This window comes from Phocoena sinus, chromosome 5, assembly GCF_008692025.1.
Source record: "Phocoena sinus isolate mPhoSin1 chromosome 5, mPhoSin1.pri, whole genome shotgun sequence".
NCBI classification, from domain to species: Eukaryota; Metazoa; Chordata; class Mammalia; order Artiodactyla; family Phocoenidae; genus Phocoena; species Phocoena sinus.
The window spans coordinates 114,212,565-114,239,391 of record NC_045767.1 but is presented as its reverse complement, the minus strand read 5'-3'; the positions used below and the strand labels follow the sequence as shown (position 1 = coordinate 114,239,391).

The 26,827-nt window shown below is 39.7% G+C and overlaps 1 protein-coding gene across 3 annotated transcripts; it reads left to right on the top strand.

Moving 5' to 3' along the window:
* Positions 1-797: 797 nt before the first annotated feature.
* LSM6 (LSM6 homolog, U6 small nuclear RNA and mRNA degradation associated) lies at positions 798-26,827 on the top strand. 3 transcript variants are annotated; one of them, XM_032633713.1, is made up of 5 exons: positions 798-877; positions 2,289-2,391; positions 14,392-14,507; positions 23,801-23,914; positions 26,424-26,827. In XM_032633713.1, the coding sequence occupies exons 3-5, from the start codon at positions 14,414-14,416 to the stop codon at positions 26,456-26,458; spliced, it is 243 nt and encodes an 80-aa protein (XP_032489604.1). In that variant the 5' UTR covers positions 798-877; positions 2,289-2,391; positions 14,392-14,413; the 3' UTR covers positions 26,459-26,827. The 3 variants fall into 3 exon arrangements, with proteins under 3 accessions (XP_032489604.1, XP_032489603.1, XP_032489605.1); XM_032633712.1 differs by lacking the exon at positions 2,289-2,391 and having other exon boundaries at positions 800-877; XM_032633714.1 differs by lacking the exons at positions 798-877; positions 2,289-2,391 and adding an exon at positions 915-936.

Genomic DNA, 26,827 nt, shown 5'->3' with positions numbered 1-26,827 from the left:
CTGTTTAAAGATATCATCGCTTTGTTTATAGCATTACAAATTTGGAATAGAAGTAAAGTATAAATTTTAAGCTGATGAGGGTATGTGTGTAGAGGAAAAAGGAATCAAGTCCTGGCATATTAGTTTTCTTCTTTTTCCTCTCCCTTGAATAGCAAGAATATTGAGAATTCATGCAAAGTTCCAAACCAAGCTCCCATAGCAGCACTTAAATAATGTCTGTACACCATTTCCAGTTAGAACTAGTTTGTAATGCAATGCACTTTATAATAAGAGTTAGTTCAGTGATTTTAATTTTTTGTGTCGATTATCGTCGCTATGGAAACAATTTCTTGCTAAGAAAGACTTCGTCTTCACACATTTAAGCAAAATCCAAAAGTGGATTTAAAGGTCCGAGACTGCTTGTCTTATTTATTTATTTGTATTTAATTATTCAAATTCAGGGCGTTTCTTGAGTATGTATAGACATTACTTTCGCAGTGAATTCCAGTTTCTTATGCCTTCAAGTTATTTTTTAACATTTCTGCCTAAAAGTAATCCTGGTTAAAATATCCCTTCCAGTGTTGCTTTTTCCTTTGCGGGAGTGGGGGAGGGAGGACTGGTGGTGTTTGCTTTCTGTTAGAAAAAAGCCCCAGCGCTTTCCACCTTGACTCCGGGGCGCCAACTTCACCTTCAGGCAAACCAGGATTCTGGGATTAGCGCGCTCTGGCGCGGTGGGGCTTTTCGGTCCTCGCGGCTGCCGTAGTGATGGAAAGCAATGATTGGCTGAGACAGAAAAGCGCCGCAGCCTCGGCGATTTCAGTTTCGGTTTCGCCTGGTTGGTCGGCCGAGGCCGGGCTTGTGGGGTGCCCGGAGTCGGGGTGCTGATCCCGGCCGCGAGGTGAGCCATGCGGCCGCGCGGGCAGTCCGAGGCCTCAGTGTTCCGTCGTCCCGGGCAGGGTTAGTGAGCAGCATCCCCGGGCCGGGCCTGCAGACCCTGGAGGGCCCGCGAGCGAGCGCGGACTTCGGAGCCTGCGGGTGGCGGGTCCCCGCGCTCACGCTCGCTCCTCGGCGCCTGTCGTGCCCGGGAGATCTGGGACCGCCGGCGCCGGGCTTCCCGAGCTCGGTCCTGAGAACCCCACCCCGAGGGCAGCGTACATCGCGCGGGGAGGAACGGCTTTGGCCGGGCCCCACGAGGTGGCTTCCGAGACCGCTCATGGTGGTCGAAGTACGCTGGGAAGCCCGACATGAGCCCGGGGATTCGGCGGGAAAGCAGACCCGAACACAGGGCCAGGCTTCGCCTGGGATTGCTTGGCCTCCGCTGCATCGGGGTGGCTGCGCCTGACTCCCAGGAATTAAGGGCTGGACTAGGCCACCTTCCCGAGTTGTCAGGTTGGGGATGCCCATAGTTGCATGGTTTTAAGTCCTGTCTCCACGGGTTTTGTGAGCAGGCGTGTGCGCGCGCGGTCAGCCCGTATTTTCGTTTAAGGTGTCTAGAACTGGGATGATGCAGATAATCTCGAGAGTGATTTGGTGTGTCCTTTCCCTACCCCTTATTAATACAAGACGGTTATAGAAAAATTGGAAATACAGAAACGTTTAGTGAAGAAAATAACGTTCATGGCACCCTTCCGCCTACAGTCTCTGTTCTGGGCTAGTTTGTATTTGAGCTAAGGCTGTACCCATTTTATCACTTACCAGTATATTTAGTTTTTCACTTTCATTTAGAAATCATTCCTAAGTATAATTTCTAATTTTGTATTTTCTTTTGATTGGCTACCTAAGTCATCATTGTATAAATCCTATCCATTATTTAACCATTTCCCGGCTGTGGGGCATTTAGGGTGTTTGTGAATTTTTGCTTCATTTTAGTATTCCAGGTAATACTTTGATAAACGTTTTTTAAAAAAAGTATTTCAGATGATTAACTTGGACTGATTCTGCAGAGTGAAATTATTAGAATAGATGCTGTGATCTTGTGGGGTCTTTTTTAGGTCTTCATACACGTGGCCAGATTGTTTGCCAAAAACAGTTTTAGCAGTTTCCATCATTCACGTTTGTGCCTTTTTCACCAAAAGTAATTCTTTTCTAGGATATCAACTGGCAAGGTTGAGCCTCTTTGGATTTTTTTTTTTTTTTTAATATAGTGTTACGTGGCAATTCCACTTGCTTGAATTTTGTGCAGGACTCTTCAGAGGATGTTATTGTGTGTGTGTATTTGTATTTTTGGAGTTACTGCATAGGCCCTGACTGAATGTTAGAGCAGGATGATCCCTTAAGTGATCGTCTGGCATAACTCCTTTATTTTGCAGATAAGGAACCTGGGGCCTGAGAGGTGAAATGATGAGTTATCCAAGGCACACAGCTAATTAAGTAGCAGAGCTGGGATTAGAACTCAGGGTTCCCGCATCCCAAGTGAGTACTCTTTATGCTGCAGCAGGTGGTCTCTCACTGAACTGTGACGTTCTTAGTATTAGAATTTTAGAAGATGTTTACATCACTTGGATTATTCAACAGTTTATTTTTTTTATTGAAGTGTAGTTGACTTACAATATTGTGTTAGTTTCAGGTGTACAGCAAAAGTGACTCAGCTATGTATGTATAATTTGTATCTATATATAATATGTATATATATTTTTTCATATTCTACGGTTTCAGATTTGGGCCAGGTAACAGAGATTGTAATCATCTGAGTGATCTGTAGCACTGAAAAATGGGAAAAGTGACGTTTTCATGGTCAGGACTAGAAATTCATTATTTGGAATGGCAATCCCGTCAAGATTTTTTTTGACAGTTGTTTTCATATTCTTTATATGTTGGAATAAAATATCTAATAAGTTATGATTTATACTCTGTCATGTGGTTAGAACTTAGCTGTTGGTTCTCATTTGTTAACCCTTGAAGGTTTTTTAAAAACTTGTTGCCTTAAGATCAGAGAACAGTGGTTTTAGGGCTTATAACAGAGTCTCTCAACCTCAGCTGATGTTTGGGGGCAGATCATCCTTCGTTGTGGAGGACCGCCGTCCTATGCTTTGTAGAGTGTTAAGCCGAATCCCTGGCCTCTACCTACTAGACATCAGTGGCACCACGCTCCGCAGTCAAGAGAATCTAAAATGTCTTCAGACATTTCTGAATGTCCCTGAGGGTGGGGTTTAAAAGTACTGCTGGTGGAGAACCACTTGCTTATGGAAATTATTTGGGGAACTTTATACAACATAAACTCCAGTGTTCCTTACCTAGAGAGTCTGACTGGGAGCTGGCTTCAGGAATCTGCATTTAACAAGCCATCTGTGTTGATTCGGGTGCAGCTGTTTCTTGGACAACACAGAAACGTTTCTGTTTTCTCCATCTTTCTTTAATTTGGTGGTCAGTAATAGAGATATTACTAGGTTATAGCTGTTTACATGCATGGATGATGCTGTACTCATCACTGTGCCCATAGCTGGGAGAGGAGGGGAAGGGACAGGGCTTTTCCTTGGCACTGCCTAAGGGCTGCTTCCTCAGGCCTGGGCAGTGTGCTTAGGTACCAGGGTTACTAAATGAGTAACACATTTTCCTCGTCCCCGAGAAGCTTAGAACCCAGTGTGGGAGACTGGTCAGCAAACAGGAAAACTGCAAAACAGCCGCCCAGGGCAGTGACTGCGAGTGGAGAGAGGCGCTCTGGGTGCGCAGAGGGCCAGCTCAGCGTGCCCCCCGGGAGAGAGGGGAGGAAGGTAGCCCCCTGTGGGTGGGGAGGAGGGATTGGTCTGGAGCCTTCGGAAGAGGGCAGCGTATCCGCTGTCTCGGAAGGGAGATATAGAGAGAGCTGTGTGTCTCCGTGTCTCATGCCCTCTCTGACAATGATGTGTTAGTCTACAGCTGCGTTTACTTGGGTTGTAGTATTGGGTTTCATTGCAGTTTTTTTCCTTTTCAATTTTTTTCACCCTAAACTGTAAATACTTCAAGAGTAGGTGAAAGTTTACAGTGAACATTGCCAAGAAACAAGGATTTGCAAGTCTCCTTGTTTATTTCTTTCTGTTTGACCATTTTAAAATATCGTCACAGGCTAATTTACAGGACTTTGTCACTTTCGGTGTTTTCTCCTCAGTACTGCTACTCTCCAGAGAGATCTCTCACTGTCTCTATGGCCATTCCCCAGGTTTAACACCTATTCAGAAGGGCAGCTGAACCTCTGAAAGGGCTTCGGCTTTGGGGTCAAGCCTTAGTTCTGCTCACCCCCTCACAGGGCTGCTATGTGAATTGCTGAGGAATCTAGTGTGGCCTGGCACATAGTGGATGAATAAAATTTGTTTCTTTTTTCCTCCCCATTCTTCTAATTAAAAAAATCTCTGCAAGGCAGTAGGCAGATGTTCTTGTACCAGACCTCTCAGTAGCTTCTGCCAGAAAATATACTGCTTTTGACTTAATAGCCATTTATGAAAATAGGTCATTTAAAATCCCGAGTAGGAGTCAGGGAAGGGAGAGGAGGCCTAGAGGGTGATTATGGCTTTAATTTTGAAGAGAAGTTTTATCAAGGTGACCCTGAAGCAAGAAAGCCTTTTTCCTCTTATATGTTTGTGGTTCAAGAGGCTTTTTTCTTCCTTCAGAAACAGTCAGAACTGTTCCTTCTGCCTTATCCAATTTAAAAGATTTAAACTTACGTGAGCCAAGTCATGGGAAAAATTGTGGTATCGAGACCAATTGACTCATACAAAATGGATTTATGGACGAGTCATTAAGTAACAGGGAGTACCACGGAAGCCTAATGAAGACAAACGTAAAAGATACACTCTCCTAAAGTGATGGATAAAATGTGTTTGAAGCAACCATCCTCTTTACAAATAACTAAAACAAATTTTTTTTCAAGAGATTTAGCACAATGTCGATGTTCTAGAGAGTAAATGAGAAGCTTGGTACTAGTCTCTCCTTTCACGTGGCTTCCAGTCCTGTGAGGGAGCAAAGACTCCTATTTAAAAAAAGTAAAGCATATAAAAGAGAGTAAATAGTGACAGGTAACCAAATGGGAAACTCTGACGGCAGAACCAAGTGAGAGGGCCTGTCTGCAATCATGCAAGTCTCTGCTTCAGACCTTCCCAGGGTCCCCATCACTGACACAAGTATTTCCCATGCTTGCCAGTTCATAGGCGTCTCCTGTGCTTTTGCAGACAGATTCTGGGTCCTGCCCCAGAACTACCGAATCAGGATCTCCAGGCGATGCAGATGATTCACTTTTGGGAAACTGGCCTAGAGGCTCAGGGCTGCGCTCTCAGCCTGACTTGCTCTGATCCCATGATGGTGGCCCTGCTTCCTTCTGCAGCTGCTGCTTGTCCTTCTTGCCAAGGTGGCATTCTCCCCTCAAACCCAAACACTGTCTAATACCTTTGCTAAGATTTCTCTCCTTTTAGGCTGGTGGACTCCTTTCCCTCCATACTCAGCTCAGGTTCACGTCCCGAAATCTTTCTTTGATCTCCAAGGCCTGGTGTAAGCCACTCTTCCGTATGTGCTGTTCTCTGCATCATTTTATCCAAATGCATACAGCTTTTTAAAAACTTTGCCATTTGTATGTTTCTGTCCCCTTTGGAGTGTCAACTCTGAGGGCCCAAGGCCACATCTTATAGGTGTTACATCCCCAGCCTAAGTGCCTGACAGGTAGGTGCTGCATAAAAATTTGAAGCGTTGAATGCCTTCAGGAAGAGATTGATGTTAATTGGAGTAGAGGTGAGACTTAATGGCAGAGGCATGATCTTTGATGAGTTTAGAACAAGAGTATGTCCATGCTTTTTTAAAAGGTGAGGAAAGATAGTATTAATAACATTTTAAAAAATAACTAATATCATCAGTTAAGCAACTATCAGTCTAGGTTTGTATTCTTTCATCTGTCTTTAACTTTTTTCTTTTTTCTAAAAAATGGAAAATTTTATTTGAGGATCCTAACCCAGGAAGAGCATCTCAGAAACTTTCAGAACTGTTCTCTTCCATTAACTTTTTTTTTTAACTTCTTTATTGCAGTATAATTGCTTTCAATAGTGTGTTTCTGCTTTATAACAAAGTGAATCAGCTATACATATACATATATCCCCATATCTCCTCCCTCTTGTGTCTCCCTCCCACCTTCCCTATCCCACCCCTCTAGGTGGTCACAAAGCACCATGCTGATCTCCCTGTGCTATGCAGCTGCTTCGCACTAGCTATCTATTTTATATTGATAGTGTATATAAGTCCATGCCACTCTCTCACTTTGTCCCAGTGTCCTCGAGTCCATTCTCTACGTCTGCGTCTTTATTCCTGTTCTGCCCCTAGGTTCTTCAGAACCAATTTTTTTTTTTTTAGATTCCATATATATGTGTTAGCATACGGTATTTGTTTTTCTCTTTCTGACTTACTTCACTCTGTATGACTGTCTCAGGATCCATCCACCTCACTACAAATAACTCAATTTCATTTCTTTTTATTGCTGAGTAATATTCCATTGTATATATATCCCACATCTTCTTTATCCATTCATCTGTTGATGGACACTTAGCTTGCTTCCATGTCCTTGCTATTGTAAATAGAGCTGCAATGAACACTGTGGTACATGACTCTTTTTGAATTATGGTTTTCTCAGGGTATATGCCCAGTAGTGGCATTGCTGGGTTGAATGGTAGTTCTATTTTTAGTTTTTTAAGGCACCTCCATACTGTTCGCCATAGTGGCTGTATCAATTTACATTCCCACCAGCAGTGCAAGAGGGTTCCCTTTTCTCCACACCCTCTACAGCATTTATTCTTTGTAGATTTTTTGATGATGGCCATTCTGAACAGTGTGAGGTAATTCCTCATTGTAGTTTTGATTTGCATTTCTCTAGTGATTACTGATGTTGAGCATCCTTTCATGTGTTTGTTGACAATCTGTATATCTTCTTTAAAGAAATGTCTGTTTAGGTCTTCTGCCCATTTTTGGATGGGTTTGTTTTTTTGATATTGAGCTGCATGAGCCTCTTCTATATTTTGGAGATTAATCCTTTGTCAGTTGCTTCATTTGCAAATATTTTCTCCCATTCTGAGTATTGTCTTTTTGTCTTGTTTATGGTTTCCTCTGCTGTGGAAAAGCTTTTAAGTTTCATTAGGTCCTATTTGTTTATTTTTGCTTTTATTTTCATTTCTCTAGGAGGTGGGTAAAAAGAATCTTGATGTGATTTATGTCATAGAGTGTTCTGCCTATGTTTTCCTCTAAGAGTTTTATAGTGTCTGGTCTTATTACATTTAGGTCTTTAATCCATTTTGAGTTTATTTTTGTGTATGGTGTTAGGGAGTGTTCTAATTTCATTCTTTTACATGTAGCTGTCCAGTTTTGCCAGCACCACTTATTGAAATGCTGTCTTTTCTCCATTGTATATTCTTGCCTCCTTTATGAAAAATAAGGTGACCATATGTGCATGGGTTTACCTCTGGGCTTTCTATCCTGTTCCATTAATCTATCTTTCTGTTTTTGTGCCGGTACCATACTGTCTTGATTACTGCAGCTTTGTAGTATAGTCGGAAGTCAGGGAGCCTGCTTCCACCAGCTCTGTTTTTCTTTCTCAAGATTGCTTTGGCTATTCGGGGTGTTTTGTGTTTCCATACAAATTGTGAAATTTTTTGTTCCAGTTCTGTGAAAAATGCCATTGGTAGGTTGATAGGTATTGCACTGAATCTGGAGATTGCTTTGTAGTATAGTAGTAGTAGTATAGTCATTTTCACAATGTTATTTCTTCCAATCCAGGAACATGGTATATCTCTCCAAATGTTTAATTTCTTTCATCGCTGTTTTATAGTTTTCTGCATACAGGTCTTTTGTCTCCTTAGGTGGGTTTATTCCTAGGTATTTTATTCTTTTGGTTGTAGTGGTAAATGGGAGTGTTTCCTTAATTTCTCTTTCAGTTATTTCATCATTAGTGTATAGGAATGCAAGAGATTTCTGTGCATTGATTTTGTATCCTGCAACTTTATCAAATTCGCTGATTAGCTCTAGTAGTTTTCTGGTAGAGTCTTTAGGATTCTCTTTGTACAGTGTCATGTCATCTGCAAACAGTGACAGCTTTACTTCTTCTTTACCGATTTGGATTCCTTTTATTTCTTTTTCTTCTCTGATTGCTGTGGCTAAAACTTCCAACACTATGTTGAATAATGGTGGAGAGAGTGGGCAACCTTGTCTTCTTCCTGATCTTAGTGGAAATGGTTTCAGTTTTTCATCATTGAGAATGATGTTGGCTGTGGGTTTGTTATATAAGGCCTGTATTATGTTGAGGTAAGTTCCCTCTATACCTACTTTCTGGCGGGTTTATATCATAAATGTGTTGAATTTTGTTGAAAGATTTTTCTGCATCTATTGAGATGATCATATGATTTTTCTCCTTCAATTTGCTAATATGGTGTATCACATTGATCGATTTGCGTATATTGAAGAATCCTTGCATCCCTGGGATAAACCCCACTTGATCATGGTGTATGATCCTTTTAATGTGCTGTTGGATTGTTTGCTCGCATTTTGTTGAGGATTTTTGCATCTATGTTCATCAGTGGTACTGGCCAGTATTTTCTTTCTTTGTGATATCTTTGTCTGCTTTTGGTATCAGGGTGATGTTGGCCTCGTAGTATGAGTTTGGGAGTGTTCCTCCCTGTGCTATATTTTGGAAGAGTTTGAGAAGGTTAGGTGTTAGCTTGTTTGATAGAATTCACCTGTGAAGCCATCTGGTCCTGGGCTTTTATTTGCTGGAAGATTTTTAATCACAGTTTCAATTTCAGTGCTTGTGATTGGTCTGTTCATATTTTCTATTTCTTCCTGGTTCAGTCTTGGAAGGTTGTGCTTTTCTAAGAATTTGTCCATTTCTTCCAGGTTGTCTATTTTATTGGCATATAATTGCTTGTAGTAATCTCTCATGATCCTTTATATTTCTGCAGTGTCCGTTCTTGCTTCTCCTTTTTCATTTCTGATTCTATTGCTTTGAATCTCTTCCCTTTTTTTCTTGATGAGTCTGGCTAATGGTTTATCAATTTTGTTTATCTTCTCAAAGAACCAGCTTTTAGTTTTATAGATCTTTGCTCTTCTTTTCCTTCATTTATTTCTCATCTGATCTTTATGATTTCTTTCCTTCTGCTAATTTTGGGGTTTTTTTATTCTTCTTTCTCTAATTGCTTTATGTGTAAGGTTAGGTTGTTTATTTGAGATGTTTCCTGTTTCTTTTTTTTTTTTTTTTTTAATAAGATGTTGGGGGTAGGAGTTTATTAATTTATTTATTTTTGCTGTGTTGGGTCTTCGTTTCTGTGCAAGGGCTTTCTCTAGTTGTGGCAAGCGGGGGCCACTCTTCATTGCGGTGCGCGGGCCTCTCACTATCGCGGCCTTTCATTGCGGAGCACAGGCTCCAGACGCGCAGGCTCAGTAGTTGTGGCTCACGGGCCTAGTTGCTCCGCGGCATGTGAGATCCTCCCAGACCAGGGCTCGAACCCGTGTCCCCTGCAATAGCAGGCAGGTTCTCAACCACTGCGCCACCAGGGAAGCCCTCCTGTTTCTTGAGGTAGGATTGTATTGCTATAAACTTCCCTCTTAGAATTGCTTTTGCTGCATCCCGTAGGTTTTGGGTCGTTGTGTTTTCATTGTCATTTGTTTCCAGATATTTTTGATTTCCTCTTTGATTTCTTCAGTGATGTCTTGGTTATTTAGTAGTGTACTGTTTAGCCTCCATCTGTTTGTATTTTTTACGGATATTTTCCTCTGATTGATACCTAGTCTCATAGTGTTGTGGTCGGAAAACATACTTGATACAATTTCAGTTTTCTTAAATTTACCAAGGCTTCATTTGTGACCCAAGATATGATCTATCCTGGAGAATGTTCCATGAGCACTTGAGAAGAAAGTGTATTGTGTTGTTTTGGATGGAATGTCCTATAAATATCAATTAAGTCCATCATGTTTAATGTGTCATTTAAAGCTTGTGTTTCCTTATTTATTTTCATTTTGGATGATCTGTCTGTTGGTAAAGTGGGGTGTTAAAGTCCCCTACTATGATTGTGTTCCTGTCGATTTCCCCTTTTATGGCTGTTAGCATTTGCCTTATGTATTGAGTTGCTCCTATGTTGGGTGCATAAAGATTTACAATTGTTATATCTTCTTCTTGGATTGATCCCTTGATCAGTATGTAGTGTTCTTCTTTGTCTGTTGTAATAGAGTTTATTTTAAAGTTTTGTCTGATCTGAGAATTGCTACTCCAGCTTGCTTTTGATTTCCATTTGCATGGAATATCTTTTTCCATCCTCTCACTTTCAGTGTATATGGATCCCTAAGTCTGAAGTGAGTCTCTTGTAGACACCATATATATAGGTCTTGTGTTTGTATCCATTCAGCCAGTCGGTGTCTTTCGGTTGCAGCATTTAATCCATTTACATTTAAGGTAGTTATCAATATGTATATTCCTATTACCATTTTCTTAATTGTTTTGAGTTTGTTATTGTAGGTCTTTTCCTTGTCTTGTGTTTCCTGCCTAGAGAAGTTCCTTTAGAATTTGTTGTAAAGCTGGTTTGGTGGTGCTAAATTCTCTTAGCTTTTGCTTGTCGGTAAAAGTTTTAATTTCTCCGTCAAATCTGAATGAGATCCTTGCTGGGTAGAGTAATCCTGTTTGTAGTTTTTTCCCTTTCATCACTTTAAACATGTTCTGCCACTCCCTTCTGGCTTGCAGAGTTTCTGCTGAGAGATCAGCCGTTAACCTTATGGGGATTCCCTTGTATGTTATTTCTTGTTTTTCCCTTGCTGCTCTTAATATTTTTTCTTTGTATTGAATTTTTGATAGTTTGATTAATATGTTTCTTGTGTTTCTCCTTGGATTTATCCTGTATGGGACTCTCTGCACTCTCCGCATTTCCTGGACTTGATTATCTATTTCCTTTCCCATATTAGGGAAGTTTTCAACTATAATCTCTTCAAATATTTTCTCAGTCCATTTCTTTTTCTCTTCTTCAGGGAGCCCTATAATTCGAATGTTGGTGTGTTTAATGTTGTCCCAGAGGTCTCTGAGACTGTCCTCAATTCTTTTCATTCTTTTTTCTTTATTCTACTCTGCAGTAGTTTTTTCCACTATTTTATCTTCCAGGTCACTTATCCATTCTTCTGCCTCAGTTATTCTGCTATTGATTCCTTCTAGAGAATTTTTAATTTCATTTATTGTGTTGTTCATCATTGTTTGTTTGCTATTTAGTTCTTCAAGGTCCTTGTTAAACGTTTCTTGTATTTTCTCTATTCTATTTCCAAGATTTTGGATCATCTTTGCTATCATTACTCTGAATTCTATTTCAGGTAGACTGCCTATTTCCTCTTCGTTTGGTCTGCTGGGTTTTTACCTTGCTCTGTCATCTGCTGTCATTAACTTTTAACTTTGGACAAGGTAGTTAATAATAGATTTTCACATCAGAATGCATCTTAGTGGGTTTTTTAGCACAAAATAAACTAGTTTTCTCTCAAGTTTGTAGATGAAGAAGCTGGCACAATGAGACTTAGCATCTGACGGGAAATGAACCTAAGTCTCAGTGAATGAGTCTCTGTGGGGCCTTCAGCATGTCTGTAGACCTGTCCAGCTACAGAACAATGCATGTTGAAGACAGAAATAAAGCACTTTGTAGATAAATGGGAAGATGTGTTTCCTTTTACTAATGTCATTAAATGTATTGAATCTGCTACAGTATTTACTTTGTAATTTTCTTCGTGAGCTCAAAACACCATAAATAATGTTGTGTGGTCTGAGTCATGAATGAATAGTGATTGTCCTGAATAGTAGTCGTAATTTCAGTTATCTGTTGAGACAGTGTAGCTAAACAAATAAACTGGCAATTCAGTGGAAAAATTAAAATTTGCCAAGCAGAATAATTATATGATCACATTTTAAAAATCCTTCAAACCTTGAGGAGATGGATTGGATAGACCAAATGTCAGCCCCACATCAAGAATAGTTTTTGAAATTTGTATTTTCTTTTGTTTAACTTGAGATATTGACTTTTCTTGTTTAAAGAAATTTTTTTTTCTTTTTTTGTGGTACGTGGGCCTCTCACTGCTGTGGCCTCTCCCGTTGCGGAGCACAGGCTCCGGACGCGCAGGCTCAGTGGCTGTGGCTCACGGGCCCAGCTGCTCCGTGGCATGTGGGATCTTTCCGGACTGGGGCACGAACCCGTTTCCCCTGCATCGGCAGGCAGACTCTCAACCACTGCGCCACCAGGGAAGCCCTAAAGAAAATTATTTTACTTAAATTACGATCATTTTTGTTTACTCACGCCCTTTAAACAAGAGTTTAAGTTCTTCTAGATTCTAAGTTCTTTAAGGTTAGAGCCTGTGTGTACATTTAAATTTTTTTCTTGCAGGGCGTGTCCATACACATAATTGTTAAACAAATGAAAAGCCAATAATCTAGCATTCTAGTTTATCCAAACTGCTGAGTCTGCATGGATTTACATTGAGAAAATCTCCAAACAATCATCTTAAACCTGAATTCAGATCATTGAGTGGATAGACTTGGAGTGAAATAACCAGTGCTATTTATGGAAGAATGTTTAGTGAAAGGTTTGATTGAAAACAAAACAAGAAAAAACTTGATTTTTTAAAAAATTAATTTATTTACTTTTGGCTGTGTTTGGTCTTTGTTGCTGCGTGCAGGCTTTTTCTAGTGGCGGCGAGCGGGGGCCACTCTTCGCTGTGGTGCACAGGCTTCTCATTGCGGTGGCTTCTCTTGTTGCAGTATGTGGGCTCTAGGTGTGTGGGCTTTAGTAGTTGTGGCACGCGGGCTCAGTAGTTGTGGTTCGCAGGCTCTAGAGCGCAGGCTTAGTAGCTGTGGTGCACGAGCCTAGGTGCTCTGAGGCACGTGGGATCCTCCCCGACCAGGGCTCGAGCCCATGTCCCCCGCATTGGCAGGCACATTCTCAACCACTGTGCCACCAGGGAAGCCCCACAACTTGAGTTCTTGAGGAGAGTCCTTCAAGTATTGTATTCATACTAATTTTTAAATGTGAATGTTTATATGGCTACTAAATAAAATTGATGCTGAATTTGACTGAAACAGAATAATTAATTTCCAAAGTTTTAATTTAAGTAACAGTTACGTTTTGTTACGTTTGTTTATCAAAATATTTTGATATAGAGAACTTACAAAACAGGATGAGTTTTGAAAGGAGTGATGGGTAGCTATGTATGTCTGTGATTGATTTGGGTACGTAATGCTCTTTCCCTATTTTAGATTCCTATTATACTTGATTTTTAAGATTTTTTACTTTGTTATAGAGTGTATATCTGCTATAATTAACATAATATAATAAAAATATTTGGCTACATTAGCAGCTTTCAGGAGGCTGCATAAAGGTGTGATTAAGACATGGGCTGGCCATGTATTTACTGGCTATGTTACCTTGACGAGGATGTTTAGCCCTTTCTGTGTCTAGTCATCTGTAAAATGAGGTTAAAAGAATACCTACCTCAGTGAGCTCTAAGTGGATTAATACATGTAAAGTGCTTACATAAGTGCCGGCCTGTAGTACACTCAAATATTGGCTCTCAGTTATGATTATTATCCTTTCTGGAGTTACTGTTTTGGCATATAGTGTTTACAATCAGCTGTTGTAAATACTATATAAACATTATGTAAACAGTGGCTTTAAAACATGCCTGAGGGCTTCCCTGGTAGTGCAGTGGTTGAGAGTCCGCCTGCCGATGCAGGGGACACGGGTTTGTGCCCTGGTCCGGGAAGATCCCACATGCCGCAGAGCTGCTAGGCCTTTGAGCCACGGCCACTGAGCCTGTGTGTCTGGAGCCTGTGCTCTGCAGCGGGAGAGGCCACAACAGTGAGAGGCCCGTGAACCACCCCCCCCCCCCAAAAAAAACAAACCAGAAAAACATGCCTGATTGGAACTTGAATGTTGATCCCCCTCACATTTGTGGGCACGTAATTTCATCCTTCTGGGCCTTTAATTTCATCAGCAGCCTTTAATTTCATGGGAATATGAAGACCTTCTTCCCAGGGTTCTTGTAAAGATTAAATTTGACAGTATTTCTAAGGATCTTAGCAGAGCGCTCAGCATGAAGTGAGCGTTGGGTAAGTGGTGGCGGTGGTCATGGTGGTCGTGGGTATGTTGACTGCGGACACAGTGGTCACAAGTGGTTAAGAACAGGGGCTCTGGAATCACAGGACTCTTCTGTGGTGAGGCTGTGTCTGAGGATCCTTGTGGGCCTAATGAGGTAACGTGTGTCAAACGCTTAGCTTAGTATCTGGCTCCAGGTAAGAACTGGAATCACGTTAGCTGCCGTGCTCTGGGTGTGGTGGTGGAGTAGTGTTGGCTCTTTGCACGTGGTCCTTTGACACTTGATTTCCTATAAATACATTAAGGGCTTCCAGGCTTTTTTGTTGAATAATTAACTTTTGTCTTTACCTTTATTTCTCCCTTTCAGATTTCTGATCAGGATTGTTAAAATGAGTCTGCGGAAGCAAACACCCAGTGACTTCCTGAAGCAAATCATCGGACGACCAGTTGTGGTAAAATTAAATTCCGGAGTGGATTACCGAGGTAAGATTTCCATGCTTCATCCTTACTGGTGTTCACTAAAGAAGTGAAGGTGACTTAACTGCTTTTTATTAACCTCTTTGAAGTACCCAGTAGACCAAAAAAGCATTGGTTGTCAACAGTTTCTATACCCATTCCTTTTTTTTCTTTTTTTTTTTGCGGTATGTGGGTCTCTCACTGCTGTGGCCTCTCCCGTTGTGGAGCACAGGCTCCAAACACGCAGGCTCAGCGGCCATGGCTCACGGGCCCAGCCGCTCCACAGCATGTGGGATCTTCCCGGACCGGGGCACGAACCCGTGTCCCCTGCATCGGCAGGCGGACTCTCAACCACTGCGCCACCAAGGATGCCCCTATACCCATTTCTTTTTCTACTTCTGAGATGGTTCATTTTAGAGACAACTCTGACAGCAGAGCGTGTTCCTCTGACTTGCGTGATCTGGGGCTCCTGTCTCCTGTCTTTGCTTTGAGATTGGTGTGCCTGCATCCCCTGGTGACAGGCTTGAATAACCGGATACTAAAGAACTCCTTGGCCCAGCAGCATTTGTTTTTGTGGAAGCAGTCAAGATTGGCAAGCAACGGGAGGGATCTTCAAGACGGCAGAGGAGTAAGATGTGCAGATCACCTTCCTCCCCACAAATACATGAAGAATACATCTACATGTGGAACAACTGCTACAGGACACCTACTGAACGCTGGCAGAATACCTCAGACTTCCCAAAAGGCAAGAAACTCCCCACGTACCTGGCCGAGTGTCTGACAGGTCTTGGTGCTCTGGCCAGGTGTCAGGCCTGAGCCTCTTAGGTGGGAGAGCCGAGTTCAGGACATTGGACCACCAGAGACCTCCTGGTCCCACGTACTATCAAATAGCGAAAGCGCTCCCAGGGATTCCCCATCTCAACGCTAAGACCCAGCTCCACTCAACAGCCGACAAGCTACAGTGCTGGACACCCTATGACAAACAACTAGCAAGACAGGAGCACAGCCCCACCCATTAGCAGAGAGGCTGCCTAAAATCATAATAAGTTCACAGACACCCCAAAGCACACCACCACATGCGGACCTGCCCACCAGAAAGAAAAGAACCAGCCTCATCCACCAGGACACAGGCACAGGCGCCAGTCCCCTGAACCAGCCTTAGCCACTGGGGGCAGACACCAAAAACAGTGGGAAATATGAACCTGCAGCCTGCAGTTAAGCAAAATGAGAAGACAGAGAAATACACAGCAGATGAAGGAGCAAAGTAAAAATCCACCAGACCAAACAAATGAAGAGGAAATAGGCAGTCTACCTGAAATAGAATTCAGAGTAATGATAGTAAAGATGATCCCAAGTCTTAGAAATAGATTGGAGAAAATACAAGAAACATTTACCAAGGACCTAGAAAAACTAAGGAGGAAAACACAGTGATGAACAACACAGTAAGTGAAGTTAAAAATTCTCTAGAAGGAATCAGTAGCAGAATAACTGAGGCAGAAGAACAGATAAGTGACCCGGAAGGTCCAATAGTGGAAATAACTACTGCAGAGCAGAATAAAGAAAAAAGAATGAAAAGAATTGAGGACAGTCTCAGAGACCTCTGGGACAACATTAAACACACCAACATTCGAATTATAGGGCTCCCTGAAGAAGAGAAAAAGAAATGGACTGAGAAAATATTTGAAGAGATTATAGTTGAAAACTTCCCTAATATGGGAAAGGAAATAGATAATCAAGTCCAGGAAGTGCAGAGAGTGCAGAGAGTCCCATACAGGATAAATCCAAGGAGAAACACAAGAAACATATTAATCAAACTATCAAAAATTCAATACAAAGAAAAAATATTAAGAGCAGCAAGGGAAAAACAACAAATAACGTACAAGGGAATCCCCATAAGGTTAACGGCTGATCTCTCAGTGGAAACCCTGCAAGCTGGAAGGGAGTGGCAGAACATGTTTAAAGTGATGAAAGGGAAAAAACTACAAACAGGATTACTCTACCCAGCAAGGATCTCATTCAGATTTGACAGAGAAATTAAAACCTTTACAGACAAGCAAAAGCTAAGAGAATTTAGCGCCACCAAACCAGCTTTACAACAAATTCTAAGGGAACTTCTCTAGGCAGGAAACACAAGAGAAGGAAAAGACCTACAATAACAAACCTAAAACAGTTAAGAAAATGGTAATAGGAACATACATATTGAAAACTACCTTAAATGTAAATGGATTAAATGCTGCAACCAAAAGACACTGACTGGCTGAATGGATACAAAAACAAGAGCCATATACATTCTGTCTACAAGAGACCCACTTCAGACCTAGGGACATATACAGACTGAAAGTGAGAAGATGGAAAAAGATATTCCATGCAAATGGAAATCAAAAGCAAGCTGGAGTAGCAATTCTCAGATGAGACAAAATAGACTTTAAAATAAAGACTATTACAAGCGACAAGGACACTACATAATGATCAAGGGATCAATCGAATAAGAAGATATAACAATTGTAAATCTTTATGCACCCAGCATAGGAACCCCTCAATATATAAGGCAAATGCTAGCAGCCATTAAAGGGGAAATCGACAGGAACACAATCATAGTAAGGGATGTTAACACCCCACTTTCACCAACGGACAGATCATCCAAAGTGAAAATAAATAAGGAAACACAAGCTTTAGATGACACATTAAACAATTGATATTTTTAGGACATTCCATCCAAAATCAACAGAGTACACTTTCTTCTCAAGTGCTCATGGAATGTTCTCCAGGATAGATCATTTCTTGGGTCACAAATGAAGCCCTGGTAAATTTAAGAAAACTGAAATTGTATCAAGTATGTTTTCCGACCACAACACTATGAGACTAGATATCAGTTACAGGAAAAGAATCTGTAAAAAATACAAACAGTTGGAGGCTAAACAGTACACTCTTAAATACCAAAGAGATCACTGGAGAAATCAAAGAGGGAATCAGCAAATACCTAGAAACAAATGACAGTGAAAACACAATGACCCAAAACCTATGGGAAGCAGCAAAGGCAGTTCTAAGAGGGAAGTTTATAGCAATACAATCCTACCTCAAGAAACAGAAAAAATCTCAACTAAACAACCTAACCTTACACCTAAAGCAATTAGAGAAAGAAGAACAAAAAAAACCCAAAAGTAGCAGAAGGAAAGAAGTCATAAAGATCAGATGAGAAATAAATGGAAAAAAAATGAAGGAAACAAGAGCAAAGATCTATAAAACTAAAAGCTGGTTGTTTGAGAAGATAAACAATATTGACAAACCATTAGCCAGACTCATCAAGAAAAAAAGGGAGAAGACTCGAATCAATACAATTAGAAATAAAAAAGGAGGAATAAGAACAGACACTGCAGAAATATAAAGGATCATGAGAGATTACTACAAGCAGTTATATGCCAGTAAAATGGACAACCCGGAAGAAATGGACAAATTCTTAGAAAAGCACAACCTTCCAAGACTGAACCAGGAAGATATAGAAAATATAAACAGACCAATCAACAAGCACTGAAATTGAGACTGTCAATAAAAATCTGCCAACAAACAAAAGCCGAGGACCAGATGGCTTCACAGGCGAATTCTATCAAACATTTAGAGAAGAGCTAACACCTATCCTTCTCAAACTCTTCCAAAATATAGCAGAGGGAGGAACACTCCCAAACTCATACTACGAGGCCTCCATCACCCTGATACCAAAAACAGACAAAGGTGTCACAAAGAAAGAAAATACTGGCCAATATCACTGATGAACATAGATGCAAATATCCTCAACAAATGCGAGCAAGCAGAATCCAACAGCATATCAAAAGGATCAAACACCATGATCAAGTGGGGTTTATCCCAGGGATGCAAGAATTCTTCAATTCATTCAATGTGATAACACCATATTAACAAATTGAAGGAAAAAAATCATATGATCATCTCAATAGATGCAGAAAAATCTTTCGACAGAATTCAACACATTTATGATAAAAACCCGCCAGAAAGTAGGTATAGAGGGAACTTACCTCAACATAATAAAGGCCATATATGATAAACCCACAGCCAACATCATTCTCAATGGTGAAAAACTGAAACCATTTCCACGAAGATCAGGAAGAAGACAAGGTTGCCCACTTTCTCCACCATTATTCAACATAGTGTTGGAAGTTTTAGCCACAGCAATCAAAGAAGAAAAAGAAATAAAAGGAATCCAAATCGGCAGAGAAGTAAAGCTGTCACAGTTTGCAGATGACATGATACTGTACTTAGAGAATCCTAAAGACTCTACCAGAAAACTACTAGAGCTAATCAATGAATTTGGTAAAGTTGCAGGATGGAAAATTAATGCACAGAAATCTCTTGCATTCCTATACACAAATAATGAAAAATCTGAAAGAGAAATTAAGGAAACACTCCCGTTTACCATTGCAACAGAAAGAATAAAATACCTAGGAATTTACCTATCTAGGGAGACAAAAGACCTGTATGCAGAAAACTATAAGACACTGATGAGAGAAATTAAACAGTTGGAGAGATATACCACATTCTTGGATTGGGAGAAATAACATTCTGAAAATGACTATACTACCCAAAGCAATCTACAGATTCAGTGCAATCCCTATCAACCTACCAGTGACATTTTTTGCAGAACTAGAGCAAAAATTTCACAATTTGTATGGAAACACAAAATACCCCGAATAGCCTAAGCAGTTTTGAGAAAGATAAATGGAGCTTGTGGAATCAGGCTCCCTGACTTCAGACTATACTACAAAGCTACAGTAATGAAGACAGTATGGTACTGACACAAAAACAGAAATATAGATCAATGGAACGGGATAGAAAGCCCAGAGGTAAACCTATGCACATATGGTCACCTTATTTTTCATAAAGGAGGCAAGAATATACAATGGAGAAAAGACAGCCTCTTCAATAAGTGGTGCTGGGAAAACTGGACAACTACATGTAAAAGAATGAAATTAGAACACTCCCTAACACCATACACAAAAATAAACTCAAAATGGATTAAAGGCCTAAATGTAAGGCTAGATACTATCAAACTCTTAGAGGAAAACATAGAGAGAACACTCTGTGACATAAATCACAGCAAGATCCCTTTTGACCCACCTCCTAGAGAAATTAAAATAAAACCAAAAATAATGAAAGGGGACCTAATGAAACTTAAAAGCTTTTGCACAGCAAAGGAAGCCAGAAACAAGACAAAAAGACAACTCTCAGAATGGGAGAAAATATTTGCAAATGAAGCAACTGACAAAGGATTAATCTCCAAAATATAGAATAAGCTCATGCAGCTCAATACCAAAAATCAAACAACCCAATCCAAAAATGGGCAGAAGACCTAAACAGGCATTTCTGCAAAGAAGATATACAGATTGCCATCAAACGCGTGAAAGGATGCTCAACGTCAGTAATCACTAGAGAAGTGCAAGTAAAAACTACAATGAGGAATTACCTCACACTGGTCAGAATGGCCATCATCAGAAAATCTACAGAGAATAAATGCTGTAGAGGGTGTGGAGAAAAGGGAACCCTCTTGCACTGCTGGTGGGAATGTAAATTGATACAGCCACTATGGAGAACTGTATGGAGGTTCCTTAAAAAACTAAAAATAGAACCACCATTCAACCCAGCAATGCCACTACTGGGCATATACCCTGAGAAAACCATAATTCAAAAAGAGTCGTGTACCACAGTGTTCATTGCAGCTCTTTTTACAATAGCCAGGACGTGGAAGCAACCTATGTGTCCATCACGGATGAATGGATAAAGACGATGTGGGATATATATTACAATGGAATATTGCTTAGCAATAAAAAGAGATGAAATTGAGTTATTTGTAGTGAGGCGGATGGACCTAGAGACTGTCATACAGAGTGAAGTAAGTCAGAAAGAGAAAAACAAATACCGTATGCTAACACATACATATGGAATCTAAAAAAAAAAAAAAAAATGGTTCTGAAGAACCTAGAGGTAAGACAGGAATAAAGACGCAGATGTAGAGAATGTAGTTGAGGCCACGGAGAGGGTGAAAGGTAAGCTGGGATGAAGTGAGAGAGTGACATGGACATATATACACTACCAAATGTAAAATAGATAGCTAGCGGGAAGCACAGGGAGATCAGCTGGGTGCTTTGTGACCACCTAGAGGGGTGGGATAGGGAGGGTGGGAGGGAGACCCAAGTGGGAGGAGAAATGGGGATATATGCATATGTATAGTTGATTCACTTTGTTATACAGCAGAAACCAACACACCATTGTAAAGCAGTTTTACTGTAATAAAAGTGTTAAAAAAATAGATTGGCAAGCAACTATTTAGACAGTATCATTTTTCAGTGTAAACTTCTCACTCATATAATATGTGGGGTATCCAAAGACACCTTTCTGGTCTTGTAGAAAATGAAATGCTCTTTTTAAGAGGCTTGACACTACTGAAACTAACTTTGTGTAAGGAATGGTATCCAATTCCATTTTTTTGCAGTAACTAAATTCCTAATCTTCCAAAATTAAGATATGTTAAATTACTGGGACTATTTTACAGATACGGATAACTAATTGATTAGCAAAGTTTTAAAGCCTTTTTTGGCCTCTTTCCTGAATAATTCCTGGTCTCTTTCCTGAGTAATGATCGAAATCTCTTGAGATTTTTCCACTTTCCACATGTGCAAACTTAATTTTATTGAGAGCTTACTGTGGGTCCCGTGTGCATGAATCACTTTAATTTTCATTTTCTCTTCACATAAATCCTTTGAGATCTCTGTTGATTATCTCCACCTAGTAAGGGAGGAGCTAGGACTCAAACTCAAGCTTGATTCAAAAGCCTTCCTAAAAAATACTCTGCTTTTTATGTACTGCTTTAGTTTCTTGACATTAATAATGTAGCTCCAGTTTAATTTGACTTTTCCAGTGGAATCAATGGATTTATACTGAATACTGAGATATTATAACATCTCTGTGTGCCGCTTCTCACCCCTGGGCTTTTGATGGGCCCAGAGGAGGTAATAGATTCGTAGAGAATATCCAACAGCTGATTAGGGTGGCGACATGTGTTCAGTATCTTCTCAGTACCCCCTTCATTGAGGAGATCCACCAGCCTACTCTTTAGGGGAACATTTTCTATTTTCAAAGGAAATATATACACATATATATATATTTTTAAGAAATTTCAAAGCAAATAATGGAGAAAAGTATATACAAGAAAGGTAAATCTTCCCCAAATTCTACCATCCAGAGATAATCACCCTTACCCATTTAGATCTGTCTCTATATAAGCATAATTTTACATAAGTGGGATCAATTGTACATGCATTCTGATTTTTTTTTAACATTAAATGCATTCAGTTTTCTGACAACATGGAGTGTTTAATGGTTACATAGGAATACCATGAGTGGATGGACCACAGTTTTGTTTTTGTTTGTAACCAGTGTCCTATTAATGGACATTTAGGTGTTTACCAATCTTTTTTCTAATGTAAATGACTGCTCCTTTAACATGAATCTCAAGCACTTGTCCAAGTGTCTCTTTATAATAAATTCCCTGGGGTACGGTTTCAGAGTCAAAGAAGGTGTAGATGACCCTCCATCAGGGCAGGTGGCTCATTCATCTCTACGTTCTCATCAACCCTTGTGTTAGCCTTTAATGTCAACTTTTCCATTCTAATTGGCAACAAGTAATATCTCATTTAATTTATATTTCCTTGTTTACTAGTAAGTTTCAACAACCTTTCCCATGGGTAGTAGTAGCCCTAATTTTTCTCCGTTTATGATTGTCTGGCCATGGCTTCTATACTATTAAAGCAAAACGTTGTACACTATTGAGAGCATACTATAAAGAATGTGGTTAAATAAAAACAAACAAGGAAACAACCCAGTTCTCTAGCAATTTCCCTTCAAGTTTGAAGAAACTTGTTTTCTGTTATTCATTGGAATTTAATCCCTTAGAGAAGGGAGGGGGTTATAATCCCAACCTCCAAGAACCTTTTTTGTTAAAAAACCTTTGCTATGAGAATATTTTTATTAGAAGGGAACATTTCATTTTTAAATGCTTTTAATTAATTTTCAAACATTTGCATATCATGTCTCAGAAGTTTCTTGCTCATTTATGATTGTGGTTTAGATATAAACTAATACAGCAGGAATGAAACTAAAGTTGTAGCTTCAGCTTTCTTTTGATAGGAAATTATTATTATTATTCACAGTGCATTCTGATGCTTCGAAAGTTTGCAGCTTCTAGCAGAATTTTGTTAGCTTACTGTCTTGAGCTCATTACACACACACAAAATTTTGAAAAGAAACTTTTGTTGAGAGGATAATGGGGGCAGAAGCAGGGAGTGAGAAGCATATTAATGAAGTTGAGACTACATGGGGCTATCGACTTGGTTAATTGAATCACATTTGTAGTATTTGTTTTTACTTAAGTTGTCTATCTAGAAAATACCACTTGAAGTTAGAGGCTCAGAGTTAATGGTTTACGTATCTTCGTCTTTTTTAAAAAAGGATCATCAGGTCCAATTTTGCAAAATTGATACCATCTTAACACAATTAAAAAGGTTCACTTGAACAGTTTCCTCGAAAGCTGCCTGGAACGTTTACTGTTTTTCTTATTAGTATGGATCTACAAATATTCTAACTGGAACAGTGCAGAGAGGGATGTGCTATAAAGCAATATGGTGCCCGTGTTCTCAAGCTGTTCCTCACTGGGAGTCACAGCTTTAAGATGTTCTTTCAGGAGCACCTGCTGTCTCCTCTTTTCCATTATTCTGACAGATTGTGGAGCCTTCCTCTTAACCTTGGAGTACATTCATCCGCTGCAGGAGATGTTGTGAAAGAACGAGATCAATCTGCCAGACCCGTATTTCACTTAGTGGCCAAAGTCAGAAATGCCACTGGGCATGAGAGGAGTCATGGCTAGTGATCATTTGTTCCTGCATAATTGCCCACTCCTGTCTAGCTCTCAAAGAATGGTGTCGTACTTGGAATATTCTTACCGTGTTACTTTTGTGAAGGCTTTAAAAGTTGCCATTGTTGCCACACATGCAATGAGGGAGGCGGCAGCCCATTGTTTTCCCTGCCAGCAGTGGGTGCATGACGGCCTTCATGCTGTATGAGTCTTAGCCTTTCATTCAGACGGGCAGAGAGCAAAGACTTTTTTGTGCTTTGCTCTATTGAATTTCATTTACGGTGTGAGTTTTTATATTAAGCATGTAAGAGCTAATGAGTAAAGAGATTGTCAGCTCTAAGGTATACCCTGTAATTTTCAACTCTGCTTTGTATGTCTTCTCTTTGTCTGAATCCATCTCCAGGGGTCCTGGCTTGCCTGGATGGCTATATGAATATAGCCTTGGAGCAGACAGAGGAGTATGTAAATGGACAGCTGAAGAATAAGTACGGGGATGCATTTATCCGAGGAAACAATGGTAACAGCCCTTCACTCTGCAGTTATATCGCATCCAAAATAGGATCACCAGCATGTTTTCTAGATAATTTAAAAGTTCAGTTTTAGTTTTGCTTTGTTTTTAAATTCTTATTACATCTCAGATCTTCAGTGTGGCTAGTTCTTTTTTGGATGCTTCATGGCATTTTGGAACTAGAAATTCTCTTCCTCCCTCCCTTTGTTGATGGTGAATTGAGGGGCCTTGGTACACTGACCCAGAGCTCTGTTCTCGAATACAGTGTGTTATATTCCCCCAACACGGCCTCTCACACTGGCGGTTGGTGCTCTGAGAATGGCCACTATTTCCCTGCTACCTTTGGTTTGGCAGTTAGCTTGTCTTGTTTCTCTATTAAGCATTCAGATGCTTTTTTTCTGTGGGAGATTTGTATCCTTTAGTTTGGCAGAAATGACAAAAGAGGAAATGTGGTTCTGAAGTTACCCAGCTTTTTTAACAACTTATTATTGATACGATTATTATGGTTACTTTCAAGTACCTGGTTTAAAAACACATTATCAGTAAAGTCATATTTGAATTTTGGGGTGGGGGCAGGGAAGACATCAAAACTGTGGGAATTATCCCTTGATTCATCCCCACTTTTTGGTCCCATCCCCCAAATGGAGCTCTGTGACTCTTGATTCAGGGTTTTTTATTGATGTGTATTCTTTAGTTCTGGATAACTTCTTCAGCCCCCATAACACTTGGATCTCTTTGCTGTGAACTAAACATCCTGACTTTCATTGTAGTTATTCTACCTCCTATCCTTACAATACCATATTGCTTCACATTCTATCTTCATTTTATTTTATTTAAAATTTTTTTATTAAAGTATAATTGAGTTACAGTGTTGTATTAGTTTCCGGTGTGCAGCAAAGTGATTCGGTCATATATGTGTGCATATATAACTGAATATATATATTATTTTCAGATTCTTTTCCATTATAGTTTATTGTAAGATACTGAATATAGTTCCCTGTACTGTATAGTAGGATCTTGTTGTTTATCTATTTTATATATAGTAGTTTATATCTGCTAATCCCAAACTCCTAATTTATTCCTCCCCCCACTTCCTCTTTGGTAACCATAAGTTGGTTTTCTTTGTCTGTGAGTCTATTTCTGCTTTGTAAATACGTTCATTTGTATCATTTTTTTAGATTCCACCTATAAGCGATATCATATGATATTAGTCTTTGTCTGACTTATTTCACTTAGTAGGATAATCTCTAGGTCCATCTGTGTTGCTGCAAATGGCATTATTTTATTCTTTTTTATGGCTGAGTAATATTCCATTGTATATATGTACCACATCTTTATCCATTCCTCTGTCAGTGGACACCAAGGTTGCTTCTATGTCTTGGCTATTGTAAATAGTGCTGCTGTGAACATTGGGGTCACATCATATCTTTATATATATACCTTTTTAGTCCTTCCAATGTGTAGAATTTCTTTTCCTGTTTTTAATATTGTTCTTATTTGACTCTTTCCATTGACTAAGAAATGTTAATGGTCTTTCCCCATCTCAGTATAGCTGATAACAGCAGTCAGCTAGCTGCAGGTTCTGTGAGATGTGATAGGATGCATCCTTTCATGTACAGACTACATCTTGGACTTGGCCAGTTTCCTAGGGATGTTTTTACTGTCATTCTGATGCTTTCCTTTATATAACTTTTTCCATGGGGTAATCGGCTCCATAATTCACATCCTAGGCTCTTAAAGAGGATCCTGGCTTATTTAATTAATCTGTGCTATGTCCTTTGATCAGGATATCTCTTAATGTTCACTTTGCACAAACCTGTCAGAGTCTGAGTAGGCGTGGGGGGTAGGAGGGGAGGTACACCTCTGGTGAAAGCTTGGTCTCTAGTGACCAAGACATTAGATGTGGTCTGATTCTCATGTACTACATATTCAGTATACCCTGAAGAGTTCATGTGGGTGGTCACGAGAGGACTAGCTGAGCAAAACTTCGGATAAACCAAAGGCTGATACTTTACAGGGAATCAGAATAAGACAAAATAACAAACTCCTCAGCTCTTGTTTATCCTGATGCAATTAAAAAAGTAAACAGGAAGTTTAGTGATTATATTGAGGAGATGAATGAAAATACTTATTTTTTATTTATTCTTTATTTTGAATCTGAAGTCTGGCCTGGTAGATTTACTAATTTGCTTTAACCACCAATCATAATTGTTATACCTAGAATTATAAAACATTCGAAGATTCCAGAGACTTTCACGTACATTTTATTTTATCCCCTTGGTTGCGGTTTGCAAATCCAGTCAGATGTATAGCTAAGATCAGAACACAGTCCTCTAAGACATCAAACCCAGGTCTAGAGTCATAAAATTCGTCTTATAATAGTTCTAGAATTTATTGTGTGGTTTGAAAATTCCTTTGAAATATGCAGAGGTATCAGACTAAAATCTGCTTGCTTTTAAAACTTGCTATTATGATACTTAGAAAAGTTTTTTTCAATTTGTTCATTTTTTCTTTTCAGTGTTGTACATAAGTACACAGAAGAGGAGGATGTGAAGACACCTAGAGTGCCATACTTTTCACACTCGGATAGGTTTTTTATTAAGTTTTTTGGTTCTTCTGTCATATAATTTGTCCTGTTTTGTCCTAGTTGGTGATTTTTCACTGACACATGAGTGAGATAAATGTATAAAATTGTGGATTTAATTGTAAAGAGTTCTTTCATATTTAAGTTGCAGTCATTTTCTTTTACCTCTATGTCAGTGAGCAGAAAGCAAAAAGAATTTTCAAAAAAGAGAAAATCTTTTTCTCCCTACATGATTTGTAACTGAAGTCTCAGACAACACCATTTGATTTGCCTGCTTTGCTTGTGGGACTGACTGAAATGATGGACGTGAAGACAATTAAAACATTTGTAGAGACAGC

Bases quoted from the DNA above. Each gene is read 5' to 3' on its own strand.
- LSM6 (XM_032633713.1), top strand. From the start codon at position 14,414: ATGAGTCTGCGGAAGCAAACACCCAGTGACTTCCTGAAGCAAATCATC. The intron at 14,508-23,800 runs GTAAGATTTCCA...ATCCATCTCCAG, and splicing joins TTCCGGAGTGGATTACCGAG to GGGTCCTGGCTTGCCTGGAT. The intron at 23,915-26,423 runs GTAACAGCCCTT...TTTTCTTTTCAG, and splicing joins ATTTATCCGAGGAAACAATG to TGTTGTACATAAGTACACAG.